The sequence below is a fragment of the Tubulanus polymorphus genome, chromosome 5, assembly GCF_964204645.1.
Source record: "Tubulanus polymorphus chromosome 5, tnTubPoly1.2, whole genome shotgun sequence".
Classification (NCBI taxonomy): domain Eukaryota; kingdom Metazoa; phylum Nemertea; class Palaeonemertea; order Tubulaniformes; family Tubulanidae; genus Tubulanus; species Tubulanus polymorphus.
The window spans coordinates 196,825-215,556 of NC_134029.1; the positions used below are offsets into that span (position 1 = coordinate 196,825).

General features: G+C 40.5%; 1 protein-coding gene across 1 annotated transcript; it reads left to right on the forward strand.

The window, feature by feature from the left end:
* Positions 1–208: 208 nt before the first annotated feature.
* On the forward strand, positions 209–17,176 carry LOC141905710 (coiled-coil domain-containing protein 171-like). The gene is made up of 29 exons (XM_074794687.1): positions 209–292; positions 1,029–1,106; positions 1,336–1,569; positions 1,647–1,947; positions 2,082–2,161; positions 2,422–2,596; positions 2,669–2,781; positions 2,871–2,959; positions 3,577–3,712; positions 3,793–3,885; positions 3,973–4,067; positions 4,299–4,364; positions 4,460–4,598; positions 5,259–5,349; positions 6,188–6,291; positions 6,374–6,625; positions 6,794–6,832; positions 6,956–7,123; positions 7,346–7,534; positions 8,367–8,886; positions 9,453–9,602; positions 10,275–10,489; positions 11,437–11,619; positions 11,958–12,149; positions 12,503–12,703; positions 15,161–15,439; positions 15,928–16,037; positions 16,112–16,231; positions 16,555–17,176. Exons 2-29 carry the CDS (start codon positions 1,074–1,076, stop codon positions 16,592–16,594), a joined length of 4,407 nt encoding a protein of 1,468 aa, XP_074650788.1. The 5' UTR covers positions 209–292; positions 1,029–1,073; the 3' UTR covers positions 16,595–17,176.
* Positions 17,177–18,732: the final 1,556 nt, after the last annotated feature.

The following is an 18,732-nucleotide window of genomic DNA, read 5'->3' on the forward strand; positions in this document are numbered from 1 at the left end:
ATACGCCATCTTGTGGATTTCTAGATCGGAATACGAACCGGACTCATCCGTACCACAATCGGTATGTCCTTCAAGAACTCATTTTCATCAATAAAAAGATTAGCAGCCATTATATTTATGTAGTTTGAGAGCTTATTTACGTATTCCTAATTTAAAAATTTTATATTCTGTTTAATATTTACGGAGAGCCGTTACACAGGGGGTCAAGGTCAACGGTTAAAGATGGCGGTATAAACAAACAAGTTCACACATGCGTCGTTATTTCAACATTCATAGCTTTCACTCCGCTAAAGTAAGAGATTTTTTACATCAAAGGCTAATTATGATTAATGTTTTTTAATCGTGTGTTTAACGAGCGATGTTTGAAAGTTTTAATAGTTTGAAATGTGGTTCAAATTCTTTGATTTATCTCGAATCATTTTGTTGTCGTGTAGTAGGTAGTCTGTGTTTATTATGTTTAGTCAGTAGTTAAATGAATTGTGTGTATTTGAATTATTTATGCAGAAAAATCGTTGACATTTTATTATAAAAACAATAATTGCTCGTGTGCAGAATGTAGAATACTCTCGTACTGGTATCTGGGTGTCACAGGGGCCTGGACGCAAAAAAAGCTCTTTTTTGACCCCCAGTGAGAAATATCGAAATTCAAACAAAACTGACTGCCCTGGCTCCTGTCCAGTGTCCAGGGCCTGCTCCTGTTGGTGGGCAAGGACTTAAGTTAAAGAAAAATTCACTGTGTGTCGTGCGAGATTTGTTTTGGTTGTGATGACTAGTCTTTACTCATCTATCGAACTTTCTACTATAATTAGAGACAGTTTGTTTGTGAATCCGAGAGGAGTAGACCTAACGCTAACTGTCTGTTCAATTTAATACAGTCTGATGAGTAATCACTGTAATTACTAACCATAATTAGTCTGATTAATTCATTTAGTCTTGTTAATTGATTTGTTTATAAGTGAAATAAAGACTAGTCCATCATCCAGTGTGAGTTGATTTGTGACACAGGAAACATCTCTCTGTATTTATAGTTCACTCAGTAAAGACTAGTAGAGAAGAGAGAGAGAGATATTTCAATGTCATTCGTAAGAAATCCTCCTCATTCAAAGGTAACAGTTTTCGATCCATATTCATCTTCATTTTAAGCTTCCCATAAAAAAGACATAAACTAATTCAACATTTGAAGATAAACTCATTCATCTTAAAGGGTTTTCATATTGTACACAACAAATTATGTTGGGAAACCTTAACTGGATCGCAGAAGAAAATACATTAGCGCCACCTGGTGGATCTTGAATTACCACAGTCGACTGCAGGTTGTTTATTGTTGTTTTACAGATGTCTGGTAAGACGGGGGGTGCTAGAACAGCAGCGCCATCGGGGAGTAAAACTAACATCACTCAGCAGCAGCAGCAGTCATCGCGAGCTGGCCGATCAACGAGTACCGGTAGAAACAGAGCGCCATCTACCGGCGTGAAGACAAACCAACGTCCGTCATCTACCGGTCGAATTCAAACTAAACAAACCGTTCAAAAATCAGCCGAATCTGAACAAACTCAAAATATTGATTTGGTAAGTGGACGAATATTCCTCTCAGTTCTTAACTTGGTCCGTGGAATGAAATATTTTCTATTTTCATAATTTTACAGATGGAATTAGATAAAATATTGACTCGAAGTTTGAGTCCAAGTCGAGGTGATGAATCTGAATTACGTAGCGCCGAGCGTGAGTTAGGTCGCGAGGTACCGGTCCTCGGAGGTCGTGAGGAACCCGTACTCGGTAGTCCGATGAAAGATTCAGCGTTTCACGAACCGGATCCGTCCGTTTTAGCTCAAGGGGCGCGACTCGCGATGTCTCTGAATCTGGAAGAGAATTTCAAAAGTAAAAGCGAATTGAGGTCGGTGAAAGGTCAAATGAAACAACTTCAGGACGCTTACAAAAATGAACAAGGTAAAAATGAAGTGGTCTTGTTTTTGGTTTTACATCTACTAGTGAAACTAGAAGGATTTATGTTACTTCCATGTTTTGGTTGAAATTTATAAAACATTTTGTAAAATGTTGATCCTTTTTTTTTGGATTTTCAGAAATTGTTCTTCAGCTTCGCAGAAAATTGAACACAGTTGAACGTGAAAGATTAGAGGATGGAACGAAGGTTAACGATGAGGTAAAATATCAGAACACGTTTAAACTGTAGAATATCAACCAGGGATCGGAATCAAAAACTGAATTTTGATAACACTGTTGACCACGTATTTCTTTATCAGTATTTGATTCAACTGTATCATTTTAAACCTAGGAATTTCTCTGATTCACTCTGTGGGTATTTTGTGTGATCACGGGGAAAAATCAGGCGCCACCCTGACTGTATAAAACATGGAGTTTGTCGACACTATTTAAAGGATGGATGTTTGTATTGTTTTGTAGATGGTTACGATGCAAACTCAGGTTACGTCTCTTCGATGTCAACTCGAGCAACAAATGGCTGAAAATCAGAACCTAGCGTATGAACTAACAGTCGTCAAACGGGAAAAACATAACACCCTCACCGATAGCAACCAACAACAATCGGTTCTAGTCAATGAAATAGAACAATTGAAAAGTAAATATCGAATATGGTTATTGTTGCGGTAAGTGTGAAATAGCGGGAGATAATTGTATATTTGAATTGCAGGTCAGTTGAGATCGAATGAGAACAGAATGGAAGATTTAAAACAGCAATGGGGTCAGAGTTTACACGAGGCTAAACATCAAACTGAAAAACTCAATAATAAATGTCTAGAAAAGGTAAATCTCGTTACGAGAACTCATGAAGATAATGACAATCGAGATATAGCGAAATTCGATTGTATTTTTGCGTTGTCATTTTGTTGAAGGATAAAGAAATAGAAACGTTGAAAACGGAGGTTGAAGTCGTAAGAGCTGAAAGAGAGAGACTTGAAACTGTGATGCAGTCACATGAGAGGTAGGTATACTGACTGACCTCTCTCCTCCTTCATTCCACATACTGACTGACCTCTCTCCTCCTTCATTCCACATACTGACTGACCTCTCTCCTCCTTCATTCCACATACTCACTGACCTCTCTCCTCCTTCATTCCACATACTGACTGACCTCTCTCCTCCTTCATTCCACATACTGACTGACCTCTCTCCTCCTTCATTCCACATACTCACTGACCTCTCTCCTTCATTCCGCATACTGACTGACCTCTCTCCTCCTTCATTCCACATACTGACTGACCTCTCTCCTTCATTCCACATACTGACTGACCTCTCTCCTTCATTCCGCATACTGACTGACCTCTCTCCTTCATTCCGCATACTCACTGACCTCTCTCCTTCATTCCACATACTGACTGACCTCTCTCCTTCATTCCACATACTGACTGACCTCTCTCCTTCATTCCGCATACTGACTGACCTCTCTCCTTCATTCCACATACTGACTGACCTCTCTCCTCCTTCATTCCACATACTCACTGACCTCTCTCCTTCATTCCGCATACTGACTGACCTCTCTCCTTCATTCCACAGAAACTGCAGATATTTGTAAAATTCTCTTCTAAATTCTATTCGTAGCAATTTAACGGAGTATAAAGAAAAAATACAACAATTACAAGATGAAATACGTATCCATAGCGATACGATAAGACGTCAGGTTAATGAACTGGAATTTTCTCGAGATCGAGAATTACGTATTAAACAGGATACAGAGGTATTAATCATTGTGATCATCACACACTGTGAATTATACATCTGTCATTTATTGATTAATGTTTGTGTTTGTGTTTGTAGGCGGCTCAACAAAGAGTAAGAGGTTTAGAGGAATCAGTAGAAGCCGAACGAGCAGCTCATCTAGAAACTAAATTCAACTCGGAAATTATTCAGGTTTGTTGTCGGTTGCCGTTGACGAGTGAATATTTTAAACTCATCGCGATCGGATTATCGTTCATTCTCTCCGTCATGTGTTTGTAGTTACGAGTTCGAGACCTAGAGGGCGCTTTAAACTCGGAGAAAACGGCTCGTACGCAAACGGTAAATAACGCGGACACCGTCGAAAAACAACTGAGGTAAAACATTTTAAAAACATTTCATCAACTTTTTACACATGACACGAACAGCTTATAGTAGAATCACTATTAACACACGGTTCTGAACTAGTGAACCCGGTTTTACAGGGTTCACCGCCGAATCATTCGTTAGAACCATGATTTTAGTTTAAACTGCTTATTAATGCTTGACGATGGTTTTCATGGTTGTAATTGTTGCTTATCGCCGCTAATTGTTGTTGTTGTTGTTAGGGATTTAGAGGAAGCTTACGCTAACGAACATAAACAATGTCAAACGGCGACCGGGAAACTCAGCGTGTAAGTGCTGCCCTCTATAAGTGTATTCTAACCCTCCCCTACGCTCCCCGTGAATCCGGTGTTTGTAAACGGAAGGATTAATGTATTTATTGTAGTTTGGAACGAGAACACGAATCTGTGAAACAATTACTCACTAAACAATTGGACGAGAAAAAATCAATCATTACAAATTTATCGAAACAATTGGAACTTCATGAGAAAAACTTTGACGAATTAAAGAAAGAATTATCAAAGGTAAATTGAACTGAGATTGTAAACTGATATTCCCTCGAGGTGAACTGAACTGATCCCCTCGAGGTGAACTTACTGATCCCCTCGGGGTGAACTAACTGATCCCCTTGGTCTGAACTGACTGATCCCCTCGAGGTGAACTGACTGATCCCCTCGAGGTGAACTGACTGATCCCCTCGAGGTGAACTGACTGATCCCCTCGAGGTGAACTGACTGATCCCCTCGAGGTGAACTGACTGATCCCCTCGAGGTGAACTGACTGATCCCCTCGAGGTGAACTGACTGATCCCCTCGAGGTGAACTGACTGATCCCCTCGAGGTGAACTGACTGATCCCCTCGAGGTGAACTGACTGATCCCCTCGAGGTGAACTGACTGATCCCCTCGAGGTGAACTGACTGATCCCCTCGAGGTGAACTGACTGATCCCCTCGGGGTGAACTGACTGATCCCCTCGGGGTGAACTGACTGATCCCCTCGAGGTGAACTGACTGATCCCCTCGAGGTGAACTGACTGATCCCCTCGAGGTGAACTGACTGATCCCCTCGAGGTGAACTGACTGATCCCCTCGAGGTGAACTGACTGATCCCCTCGAGGTGAACTGACTGATCCCCTCGAGGTGAACTGACTGATCCTAATAAAATGTGTGTATGGTTATTTTCAGGCAAAGAAACGTCAAGTTCATCTGGAAGAAACTTACGGTGGAAACATGAGAGAATTAGAATTATTACTCGACAATTTCAACTTAGAATCAAGTAAGAAAAATACAATTCGTCGATCATTGATTGGTTTTGACTTAAACTTTACCGTGAATAGTTAAAACTGGATCAAGTAGAACTGTGGAACTGAGTTGTGAACTGTGGAACTGAGTTGTGGACTGTGGAACTGAGTTGTGGACTGTGGAACTGAGTTGTGGACTGTGGAACTGAGTTGTGGACTGTGGAACTGAGTTGTAGACTGTGGAACTGAGTTGTGGACTGTGGAACTGAGTCTTTAACTGTGGAACTGAGTCTTTAACTGTGGAACTGAGTTGTGAACTGTGGAACTGAGTTGTGGACTGTGGAACTGAGTTGTGGACTGTGGAACTGAGTTGTGAACTGTGGAACTGAGTTGTGGACTGTGGAACTGAGTTGTAGACTGTGGAACTGAGTTGTGGACTGTGGAACTGAGTCTTTAACTGTGGAACTGAGTCTTTAACTGTGGAACTGAGTTGTGAACTGTGGAACTGAGTTGTGAACTGTGGAACTGAGTTGTGGACTGTGGAACTGAGTTGTGAACTGTGGAACTGAGTTGTGGACTGTGGAACTGAGTTGTAGACTGTGGAACTGAGTCTTTAACTGTGGAACTGAGTCTTTAACTGTGGAACTGAGTCTTTAACTGTGGAACTGAGTTGTGAACTGTGGAACTGAGTTGTGGACTGTGGAACTGAGTTGTGGACTGTGGAACTGAGTTGTGGACTGTGGAACTGAGTTGTGGACTGTGGAACTGAGTTGTGAACTGTGGAACTGGATCCATAACTATGGAACCGGGTCCTGAACTGTAGAACTGTGTTTTACTGTTTAACATGTTGTTATTTTGTTTTGTTAATTGTAGAATCAGTAAAGAAATCACGTACAGTAAGTCCGTCTGTCGTGCTGGAGAATCTACGTCATACTTTACTCGATTATAAACGCAAATTAAACATGACTTCTGAAGAGGTAATTATTCCAAACAGTCGCGATTGTTGTCTCATATGTTCGTCGGTTATAATATTTGAAATTTGAATTCGAATATTTTCAGTTATCCAAAATGAAAACCCATTGCGAAACGTTGGGTAAAGAATGCGATTCTTATAAAGATATGATTTGGACGAAGGATAAATCACTGGAGGAAACACAACACGCTTACAGTCAGTCGTGTAAAGAATTGAGTCGGTTGAGAATTGAATGCAGTGAATTACAGAGCGGTTTAACATCGACTAAAACTGAACTACAAGATAAACACGTGAATCTGAGTAGAGATAGATTACGAGTTGAAGAGCTTACTAATCAGGTACTATATACTACTGTGTGTTAAACCAGCGGATAAATACGGCAGTTACAATGAACTGTTAATGGTCACTATGTCAACTATCCGCCAGTTATAATTTTGACCAACTTTTTGAGCAACTGCAGCCACTAAACTCTGAATGTGAATTATTATCATTTGTTCGATTTTCAGATGGATAAATTAGAAAAGAAAAAGAAGAAAGAAGATCAGGTAAATACAGGATTCATCTCGAGAAAATCATTCAGAATTTCATGAATTCGTCATCGTTTTAATCACATTTTCATTGAATAACTCTGAATAATGAAGTGATTTTATTTGTGTTTGTGATTTCAGGATAAAATGAACAGTTTACATTCGATCTATCAGAGATTGTTAGCAGGGACTCGAGTACCGGATGTCAGAACGACTCAAGTCGATGGTTTCACGTGGTCCGATGTTTCTAACATGGTTCACGAACAGATATCTGTTCTAGTCAACAGTCTCGGTCGTTACGAGGAAAAGGTGCGTGTTTTAAATTTTGAAATAACGGTAGACGATAATCCTCACCTCGAACTGTGACCCCGGGAAAATTAAATCAGTGCGAGTTTAAGATCAGGAAATTATATTTGATTATTGTTTGAATTAATCAAGGTGTGAGTTGAACTGTAATTAATTAACATCGGTTTTTGTGAAACTTACTGCGGCATGTAGTGAAACTAACTGTGGCATGTGTGTTTTTAACAGAGTAAACACCTAGAAACGGTCGTGGAAACGAAGGAAAGTTTATTAGATCAGATGCAACTGAGTCACGAGAGTCAAATTAATAAACTTGAATCACTGTCGAAAGAGAGAGAAAATTGTTGGCAGAAACAGAAAACTGAATTAGAGGATCATTATACACAGTTACTGACCGATATACATACCAGACAGAAGGTATAACACCTCCCTCCCTCACCTCTCACCTCCCTCACCTCTCACCTCCCTCACCTCTCACCTCCCTCACCTCTCACCTCCCTCACCTCTCACCTCCCTCACCTCCCAGAGGATCATTATACACAGTTACTGACCGATATACATACCAGACAGAAGGTATAACACCTCCCTCCCTCACCTCTCACCTCCCTCACCTCCCAGAGGATCATTATACACAGTTACTGACCGATATACATACCAGACAGAAGGTATAACACCTCCCTCACCTCTCACCTCCCTCACCTCTCTCAACTCCCTCACCTCTCACCTCCCTCACCTCTCACCTCCCTCACCTCCCAGAGGATCATTATACACAGTTACTGACCGATATACATACCAGACAGAAGGTATAACACCTCCCTCACCTCTCACCTCCCTCACCTCTCACCTCCCTCACCTCTCACCTCCCTCACCTCTCACCTCCCTCACCTCCCAGAGGATCATTATACACAGTTACTGACCGATATACATACCAGACAGAAGGTATAACACCTCCCTCACCTCTCACCTCCCTCACCTCCCAGAGGATCATTATACACAGTTACTGACGGATATACATACCAGACAGAAGGTATAACACCTCCATCCCTCACCTCTCACCTCCCTCACCTCTCACCTCCCTCACCTCTCACCTCCCTCACCTCCCAGAGGATCATTATACACAGTTACTGACCGATATACATACCAGACAGAAGGTATAACACCTCCCTCACCTCTCTCACCTCCTTCAACTCACAACTGTGGAAGTGGATGTAGAGGGATCAGTAATGATTGATGATTAATGTATTTGTAGAAGAGTCAAACGATGGCTGATGAAGCGTGGGAGAGAATGAAACAAACCGGTTCAGTTCAACAAGCTTTAGAATCAGAGTGCTCAAAACTACGCCAATTACTCAATGATAATCACGAACAGAAATCTGGATTATTATCGGTTACCGCGCTGATAATCGGTGCATTTTACCCCCTCTACCAGCGATATAACGCACTAACCGCTCAATGTCAGTTCCTACAAGGTCAAGTATCGCAGGGTGAATTATTGAAGTATCAAGCGAGAGTATTAACGGATACCATATCGGCGTCGCTGGATACCGAGGGTGATCTGATACTGCCGTTTCACCGCGCGATAGGTCGCAGTAAATACAGCGCGATATTGAGATTCCGTCGAGCGGTGATCGCTGTCCTAGCCGCAAATAGACTCATTTACTTCAGCAACAACACGACGAGATTATTCACTTCTTACGATATGACAACAGGATTCAATTCTATCAACATCGTCAGCGGTTCATCGAATAAAACACACATCAAATTGAAAGGTAAAAGAAAATAGTTTTGTAAGAGGATCATTTATTGAATGGATAGGGGTCTAAGGGGGATCAGTGGTCATGATAGATTACCTCGGAATCCAGTGGGGTCAGAAATAGTTGACCAATTTTACCAATGATGAAACACTCTTTAATCCAGTGTTGTAATAATGATGTAAAACCCCATAATAAGAAGTCAGAAATGTTTTCTAGAGCTAGCTGTAGTTTATTCAACGTTCCACCCGGTATAGGTTGATATGTATTCCTGAAGATGACTATATGGGATATAATTAAAATGTTGAATGTTCTTTCATGCTTAATTTAGGATTTTATGTAATTGACCAATTCTAATCGGCGGCACTATTTAGTGAACATATTTCATGAACAACAGCCCACCTCGCTTGACACTGCAGCAGCCCACTCCCTCCCTTGACACTGCAGCCCCCCTCCTCCCTCCCTTGACACTGCAGCCCTCCTCCTCCCTCCCTTCACACTGCAGCCCCCCTCCTCCCTCCTCGACGCTGTGATTATATTATCTCGCGTACTTTTATTTGTAAAGTAATTTCATTGATTTGCAGGAGTGGGAGTTGGCGGTGAAGGGAAATCGTCACAGAGTAGAGCTGGTTATGATACAGTATTAGAATGGTTATCCAGTCCACAGTTGTTACAAACACTGATGAATTCAACGAATGAACTTCAGGATCTCGTTAATACCGTTCGTAAAGATGGTAAGAATCAAAATCCTCCGATCGAGTTCCTCCTTTAGACTGAATTAGAAATTATTTGGTTCATTTCCAAATATTTGACCCAATAGAGTCTGATTTTGTGAGTTAACTCTGAACTCGGGACCCAGTTCTACAGTTGTGAGTTAGAGTTAACTCTGAACTCGGGATCCAGTTCCACAGTTGTGAGTTAAGAGTTAACTCTGAACTCAGCATCCAGTTCCACGGTTGTGAGTCAAGAGTTTACTCTGAACTCAGGATCCAGTTCCACAGTTGTGAGTCAAGAGTTAACTCTGAACTCAAGATACAGTTCCACAGTTGTGAGTTAGAGTTAACTGTGAACTCAGGATCCAGTTCCACAGTTGTGAGTTAAGAGTTAACTCTGAACTCAGCATCCAGTTCCACGGTTGTGAGTCAAGAGTTTACTCTGAACTCAGGATCCAGTTCCACAGTTGTGAGTCAAGAGTTAACTCTGAACTCAAGATACAGTTCCACAGTTGTGAGTTAGAGTTAACTGTGAACTCAGGATCCAGTTCCACAGTTGTGAGTTAGAGTTAACTGTGAACTCAGGATCCAGTTCCACAGTTGTAAGAGTTTACTCTGAGTTACTCTATTGATAATTCTGTCTTACAGCTGTTGAACTGTGGTGTAATAATGATATATTTGTTTGTTTTTTAGGAGGTGAAACCGATCCTAAACTGGTCGTAAACGCCGCTAGGAATTCATTCCGTAAATTAATGGATAAATTACCGACGTTCTTTGAACAATCGGTTCAAGATTCAACGGCTGGTTTCCACGAGAAACATTCACTGATTAAAAACCTACGAGTCGGATTGAATTATACCCTTAAACAACGAGCGCCGGATGAGAAAATACATCTTACTACTTCAACTGTAAGTTATTGCCTCCCCTACTTTCTACTATTCTGGTTGGCATCGAGATCCTGAACTAATTGTGAATGGTTCAGGTCATTAGGCATCGCGGTATCAGCTTGATAACTACTTATCTAATCATTGTCTATTATGAATATTGCATCGACATCATTCGAAATTTTGTCCAATTATAACGGTTTTATATTAATCGAAATGTGGGATGACATTAAACCATCATCAGACGAGATTCCGTAAAACCGGGATTCATCTCTAAACTAGACACGGATTACCGTAATCAATGTCGACGATGTAATTGTTCTAAATCATTTAATATATTCAATACTCTGCTAGGTTATCAGTAGAGTGAATGTAATTACCTACCTGCCCACACCAGAATACATTAATTATTGACACAAATGTTTTAATAGCATTATTTTAATGGCTTCACATTATTGAAATGTGGATAAATTTTGAAACTGTGATGAGACCGAATTTCGTATTATTGAGGTCACTGTGTACCTTAGTTATGGATTTTAACCGTAATTCTTGTAAAGCTGTCGAATTTATTAATTTAGATACCGTGAATTGTAATGACTCGGTGTGGATAGTTCTTACAGATCAGAAAAAACAGGAAATTCGGAATGGTTTCTTGAAAAACAGGGAATTTGTATTTTGGTGTCTTGTTGTCCTTGCTGAGTGGCACAAGGAACCCTTTGATAGGAAACAGCCCCCGCTGAGAATATCTTATAAATCAATCGGGGAATTTGAAGTTTTTGTGTCTTGTTCTCGCTGGTGAGAAGTGACAAAAAGAAACTCTTGATAAGAAACAACCCACATTGAGATTATCTTATAATTTGATTGCAAAATCTTTGATCAAGGGTCAGGGAAATATCAGGGTATTTTCCCTGATTATGAATTGAAATAGAGTATTTGATTCTCGTGTTTTATTTATAATGATGATGTTTCAGGATTTGATGAAGACACTTCAGACTCAGTTGTTAGATTTAACACAAGCTCTACACACAGCAGAAATAGAACGGAGAGATTTAAAAACTACTGTTAATTCTTTACAAATACTCAACGAACAATTAACGTCAACATCTCAGAGAGCGCAGGTGTTAGAATCGGAGTTATCAGCGCTTAAATCACAGGTACTGCCTCCATATCTATACATATCATCATTCATTTATCTGCTACTGATTTCATCTATAGATCTTACCATTAAACATGTCTGTCTCCATAAATCACCCTATGACATCATCAAATTGTTAACTAGTGATTTGATCCACAGACACTTCTAGAAAATATGTCCATCAAGTGATTGGATCTTTTGAACATTGAGTCTAGTATAGATCCAGTCACTTGTAAACTATTTGATGTCATTATCTTTTATGGAAGGGAGAAAGAAGCGGTCTCACTCCCCCCCCCCTGACTCCCCCCCAACTAGTTAATGAATTGTTATTGAATGTTGATTGTATTTGAAATGTAGGCTGATAAACTCGTTGAAATGGAGAGATTTGAACAAGTTTGTTTAGAATTGAACGCGACTTTGAAACGAGAGCAAATCGCGCAGGAAATACTGAGTGAACAAAATAAACAAATACAAGAAATGTCTGATAAACTGGACGTCATGACAGACGATGATTCGAGGAGAAATACAGCTTTAACTGATGCTATGCAGGTAAATATCGCTCGCTGACCTCCAGCTGTCCTGGTGCCCCACCCCCTAGATACCTGTCCTGGTGCCCCACCCCCTAGATACCTGTCCTGGTGCCTCACACCCTTGATATCTGTCCTGGTGCCTCACACCCTAGATATCTGTCCTGGTGCCTCACACCCTTGATATCTGTCCTGGTGCCTCACACCCTAGATATCGAAGTGGCCTTGACTGGATGCCATGCATCACAAAGGCTAGGATACAGGTCACGCTCAGTCAAATCCTAAACAGTTGTGGAACTGAATCCGGAACTGTTGAACCGTTAACAAACTGTGATTGTATACCGTTAATCATGTTTTATTTGATTATTATTTCAGGGATTATCAGAGGCACGAATTGAATTGAAACGTAAAGAACAAGTGATTCGTCAACTCAATAAACAATCGACACATTTCCAGGAAGATAATAAACTATTATTGCACAATATAAAAGATGCTGAAAATGCTTTGAGAACGACTTCTAAAGATAGAGATATATTAACACAATATATGAAAAATGTTGAATCGGTTTTAGAGAAGGTTTGTGGTTCTTTCAACTCTCCAGCCCCGACAATTGATAGTTTGAATCCTGACAGTGACAGAGTTTCTATCTGTAGTTCCACTCTGAGCTCTCCACCCCCGACAATTGATAGTTTGAATCCTGACAGTGACAGAGTTTCTTTCTGTAGTTCCACTCTGAGCTCTCCACCCCGGACGATTGATAGTTTGAATCCTGACAGTGACAGAGTTTCTTTCTGTAGTTCCACTCTGAGCTCTCCTTCCCGGACGATTGATAGTTTGAATCCTGACAGTGACAGAGTTTCTTTCTGTAGTTCCACTCTGAGCTCTCCACCCCGGACGATTGATAGTTTGAATCCTGACAGTGACAGAGTTTCTTTCTGTAGTTCCACCCTGAGCTCTCCACCCCCGACAATTGATAGTTTGAATCCTGACAGTGACAGAGTTTCTTTCTGTAGTTCCACCCTGAGCTCTCCACCCCCGACGATTGATAGTTTGAATCCTGACAGTGACAGAGTTTCTTTCTGTAGTTCCACTCTGAGCTCTCCACCCCAAACAATATTGATAGTTTGAATCCTGACAGTGACAGAGTTTCTTTCTGTAGTTCCACCCTGAGCTCTCCACCCCCGACGATTGATAGTTTGAATCCTGACAGTGACAGAGTTTCTTTCTGTAGTTCCACCCTGAGCTCTCCACCCCCGACAATTGATAGTTTGAATTCTGACAGTGACAGAGTTTCTTTCTGTAGTTCCACTCTGAGCTCTCCACCCCCAACAATTGATAGTTTGAATTCTGACAGTGACAGAGTTTCTTTCTGTAGTTCCACTCTGAGCTCTCCACCCCCCACAATTGATAGTTTTAATTCTGACAGTGACAGAGTTTCTTTCTGTAGTTCCACCCTGAGCTCTCCACCCCCCACAATTGATAGTTTGAATTCTGACAGTGACAGAGTTTCTTTCTGTAGTTCCACCCTGAGCTCTCCATCCCCGACAATTGATAGTTTGAATCCTGACAGTGACAGAGTTTCTTTCTGTAGTTCCACTCTGAGCTCTCCAGCCCCGACAATTGATAGTTTGAATCCTGACAGTGACAGAGTTTCTTTCTGTAGTTCCACTCTGAGCTCTCCACCCCGGACGATTGATAGTTTGAATCCTGACAGTGACAGAGTTTCTTTCTGTAGTTCCACTCTGAGCTCTCCACCCCGGACGATTGATAGTTTGAATCCTGACAGTGACAGAGTTTCTTTCTGTAGTTCCACTCTGAGCTCTCCTTCCCGGACGATTGATAGTTTGAATCCTGACAGTGACAGAGTTTCTTTCTGTAGTTCCACTCTGAGCTCTCCACCCCGGACGATTGATAGTTTGAATCCTGACAGTGACAGAGTTTCTTTCTGTAGTTCCACCCTGAGCTCTCCACCCCCGACGATTGATAGTTTGAATCCTGACAGTGACAGAGTTTCTTTCTGTAGTTCCACCCTGAGCTCTCCACCCCCGACGATTGATAGTTTGAATCCTGACAGTGACAGAGTTTCTTTCTGTAGTTCCACTCTGAGCTCTCCACCCCAAACAATATTGATAGTTTGAATCCTGACAGTGACAGAGTTTCTTTCTGTAGTTCCACCCTGAGCTCTCCACCCCCGACGATTGATAGTTTGAATCCTGACAGTGACAGAGTTTCTTTCTGTAGTTCCACCCTGAGCTCTCCACCCCCGACAATTGATAGTTTGAATTCTGACAGTGACAGAGTTTCTTTCTGTAGTTCCACTCTGAGCTCTCCACCCCCAACAATTGATAGTTTGAATTCTGACAGTGACAGAGTTTCTTTCTGTAGTTCCACTCTGAGCTCTCCACCCCCCACAATTGATAGTTTTAATTCTGACAGTGACAGAGTTTCTTTCTGTAGTTCCACCCTGAGCTCTCCACCCCCCACAATTGATAGTTTGAATTCTGACAGTGACAGAGTTTCTTTCTGTAGTTCCACCCTGAGCTCTCCATCCCCGACAATTGATAGTTTGAATCCTGACAGTGACAGAGTTTCTTTCTGTAGTTCCACTCTGAGCTCTCCACCCCAAACAATATTGATAGTTTGAATCCTGACAGTGACAGAGTTTCTTTCTGTAGTTCCACCCTGAGCTCTCCACCCCCGACGATTGATAGTTTGAATCCTGACAGTGACAGAGTTTCTTTCTGTAGTTCCACCCTGAGCACTCCACCCCCGACAATTGATAGTTTGAATTCTGACAGTGACAGAGTTTCTTTCTGTAGTTCCACTCTGAGCTCTCCACCCCCGACAATTGATAGTTTGAATCCGGGACAGTGACAGAGTTTCTTTCTGTAGTTCCACTCTGAGCTCTCCAACCCCAACAATTGATAGTTTGAATCCGGGACAGTGACAGAGTTTCTTTCTGTAGTTCCACTCTGAGCTCTCCATCCCCGACAATTGATAGTTTGAATCGTGATTGTGATATTTGTGTTTCAGGTTAAGAGGAAGCTAGCAGTATCTAAGAGAGTTTCCGATAAAGACACAATGACAATAAAGAAGCTGTTAGACGGTGATCTGTTACCAGCCGATATCTCAAGAGTTGGTCCGGAGGTTCTATTGTGTCAGAATCTAGTGACGTCATTCGTCGATGCGCAGCAGCAATTGTTCTCTAAATTCCGCGGAATCGAAGACGAATTAGAAACACATCGGAGACACATAACACTTCTAAAACAAGAGTTAAACGCGGCTTGTTGTCGTGAGTTTGATGTAGAACAGGTGTGTATTAACTCCATCCGACTGCAGACACCGGGCGCGAACTCTTTTATCAGATCGGATAATCCGTTCGCCTCCAATCATACTCTTTTATTGGTCACGTCTCGGAAATCTCCTTTCTGTCAAGGTCGTGTGATTCGGATTTGTGTGGAGCCAATTGGGAGATTTCGGACGGAGACTTCGGAGGTCATAAAAGAGTACGCCCGAGGATACTCGATAAACTGAGCTCTAAGGTCGGGCTGAATTCATTCTAAACCCATTTGGAAAGAAATTCATTTTAGCTTGATTCTCATCTCCGGTGTACCGGGTGAAATATTCATTAGGGATCATTCATTTATTATGTAATGATTAGAAATTTGACTTTTTCATATACATTAAGTATTACAGTACACAATTGCACTGACCCCTCCCCCTCCCCCTAATGCGTACGTAATAAATGAATGATCCCTAATACAAACTATTTATTGTTTGTTTGTTTATTTGATATACAGAACGATTGTTTGAATACGGTCGTGATTCCAGTATTAGAGAAAGAAACAGTGATTCAAACTGATGATAATCATTCAAACAATAACGGCTCGAATTCATTCATTCCACTCGCGTAAGTCTCCTCACTGATATTTACTCTAATCATCTAATAAACGTAGTAATCATTCTAATAATTCACACACACAGATTGGATGACGATACTTCGTTCACGTTTCTACAAACGAATAATTCAGCACCGGTCGCCGTGGCTACTGTCGGGAGGAAATCAGATTTGACTCCGGTCGGAAATTCAATAGATTCTAACAGGTTAATTATTCTGTCCATCTCGTGCTGACCTCTAGTGACAATTAACTGAATGATAATCAAAACTGTCGCGCTGAGAATGAAGAGAGTCTGAATGTATCTATGAGTTAGTGGTAGTTAATGTTGAATAAACTACACTAGCTCAATGAATACAGTAGTCGTAAAGATGACTATTAAGATTTAGTCGAAACTTTGAAATCGACAACTAGTTCAAGGAAACATTTCATTCTTTTTATTCTTAGTGTGCAGGGATTTTTATATGATTTTTACTACACGAACTCATTGTGTTTTTATTATCTAAACGATAAATGTTTTATATTTTGCAGAATGTCGACTGAACCTACAAAACCATATGAGAATAACTAACCTGGTCTTCCATCCACTAGTGTTTATAGTTTATATTTCAACTGAATTTTAATAAAAGCCAAATGTTTTATAGGTATATTTATAATTATGTAAGCAGGTTTAGGGTTTATACAGTGTAGACAGTGCCTGGAGCAGTTAGTCTATAGTTCTATAGTAATCTCTCTCTCTCTCTCAATGGCTGGTCCCATTATCTTACATTCCATTTACATTTATTTCTCTTTAATCTTAGTTTGTTTGACACATGATAAATTTAATACTGTCTCCACACAGACACCTTGTATATCCTATTATTATTATTAATTTGTCATAGTTAATTAGTAGTTTTAATAATTAGTGGCCTTTTAACAGTTGTGAAGTGGAGGGTTTAGTTAGTGCTAATTGTAGAGCATTTATTCAGTGAGTGTAGTTATTGTAGGTAATGTCTGGTTCACCACACAGCTGTGTCATTGTCACTAGACCTATAACAATAATGTGTTTAACTAATTACCCCCAATTAATTATTACATTATTCTATTATTTATTAATAACTGCGAATAATTTATACTGATTTTTGTATTTTCTGAATTGATTTTGCTATGAAATAAAGACGACATATTTTAGAATATAATTCTATAGCCTTGAGTTAATGATATTTCCTGTCCTATTGACTCTCCTCCCCCAGAAGTCACTCGTTGCTGCTGTCACTTATTGTTGGAATTGAATGACCAGTAAAGCTGTCCAATTTGTCTATGTGACTCTCATTAAAGTGTATCGAATGATTACGCCCAATCAAGGACGTAGCCTGGCAGATTGGTTAGTTCATACAGACCTAGCACAATGTCGTTGGTCGTGGAGAAATTCTTGGAACTAAAAAGAACAGCTCTTTGAATTCCCAGTTACTGGGTTCTGATAAGAAATCCTCGTAAACAATATAATAATTTGACAACCAGTGGACAGAGATCAATCACCGGTCTGGTCACTGGTTTACTGACCAAACAAACTAAAACTTCTGGTCAGTTCTGTGGTCTAGAGGTTCGCGTGCTGGGCTGGAAAGTCAGTGATATCGGGTTCGAAACCCAAATTTCCGCCCAGCTACTCGTTTACTATGACTCAAGGTTAGGACAATTAATTTTACTGAAAATTAATTTTACTGAAAGATACCTGAAATATCTCCTTTTTAGAATAAAGAAATCCAATTGAAAGATGACCCAATCTGTAATTGGCAATATGCTAATTAAGTCCATTTAGAAAGGTAATTCTTTCTGTCGTGTATCTAAGCCACACGTTAAATTAATGATCTACGTTACAGAACACGATGTTGTCTGTAGCATCGATAAAGCGTTAAAAACAGTTTGTCGAACAAGACGTAAACTACAAACAAACTTAGTTTTACAAGCGGAATAGTAAACAGGAGTAACGAATACTAGTTTAATGTTGTTAGACATGACGTACTCAACTAACACTAAACCGTCATCTTATCTGAAACTGATAAAACCATTTCAATTCCATATTGTCCGCTTTTTCACTGTGTACAGGGCCGCCCAGATTAAGTCACTCGTAAATTTTCTGAAAAGTAAATTCTTATTGCTATATCACCAAATCAGCCCTAGACCACTTGATCGTCAGCCCGACATTGCCTTTATGTAGCCTGCGACTTTTTTTTGTTTTGTGTTGTGACTTATGTGTACGACCCTCAAGATTTGGCGGAGCCCTACTAAGATCGAGAATAATAAATTACCTAATCGTTAGTGGTAAGCTTTTATAATCGGATGGGCTTTGTGAAAATATCCGATCTTGAAATTAAACCACAGAGTGTTACGACTAAGCTGGGAACAGATGTTTATATACTCAAGTCTCGCTTATGATAAAAGTCTTGAAAAATGTTAAAATTTCATTGTTAAGAATTCGAGGGACAAGGACAAGTTTTACGTCATTGGAAGCTTACATAGAATATCTACTTCACTTTCTTCACTTGGAATAATTTGTTTTGATCGAAACATTGTCGAACGCTCGTCCTCGACTTGGCCGAGAGAGTCTAGCTACTTGACCTCCTGCTGATAAAAGTGCCAACGTTTGATAAGATTTGTATATAAAAATACAATCCTCAGGTGAACCCGCTTAAAACTGAACTTAACAGATATCTAAAACATCACTACAGT

What these genes read in the sequence shown, in the direction of transcription:
- LOC141905710 (XM_074794687.1), top strand. Translation starts at nt 1,074, where the DNA reads ATGTCATTCGTAAGAAATCCTCCTCATTCAAAG. An exon ending in GTGATGCAGTCACATGAGAG is followed by an intron (nt 2,960 to 3,576) that starts GTAGGTATACTG and finishes TTCTATTCGTAG; the next exon opens with CAATTTAACGGAGTATAAAG. An exon ending in AATTCATTCATTCCACTCGC is followed by an intron (nt 16,038 to 16,111) that starts GTAAGTCTCCTC and finishes TCACACACACAG; the next exon opens with ATTGGATGACGATACTTCGT.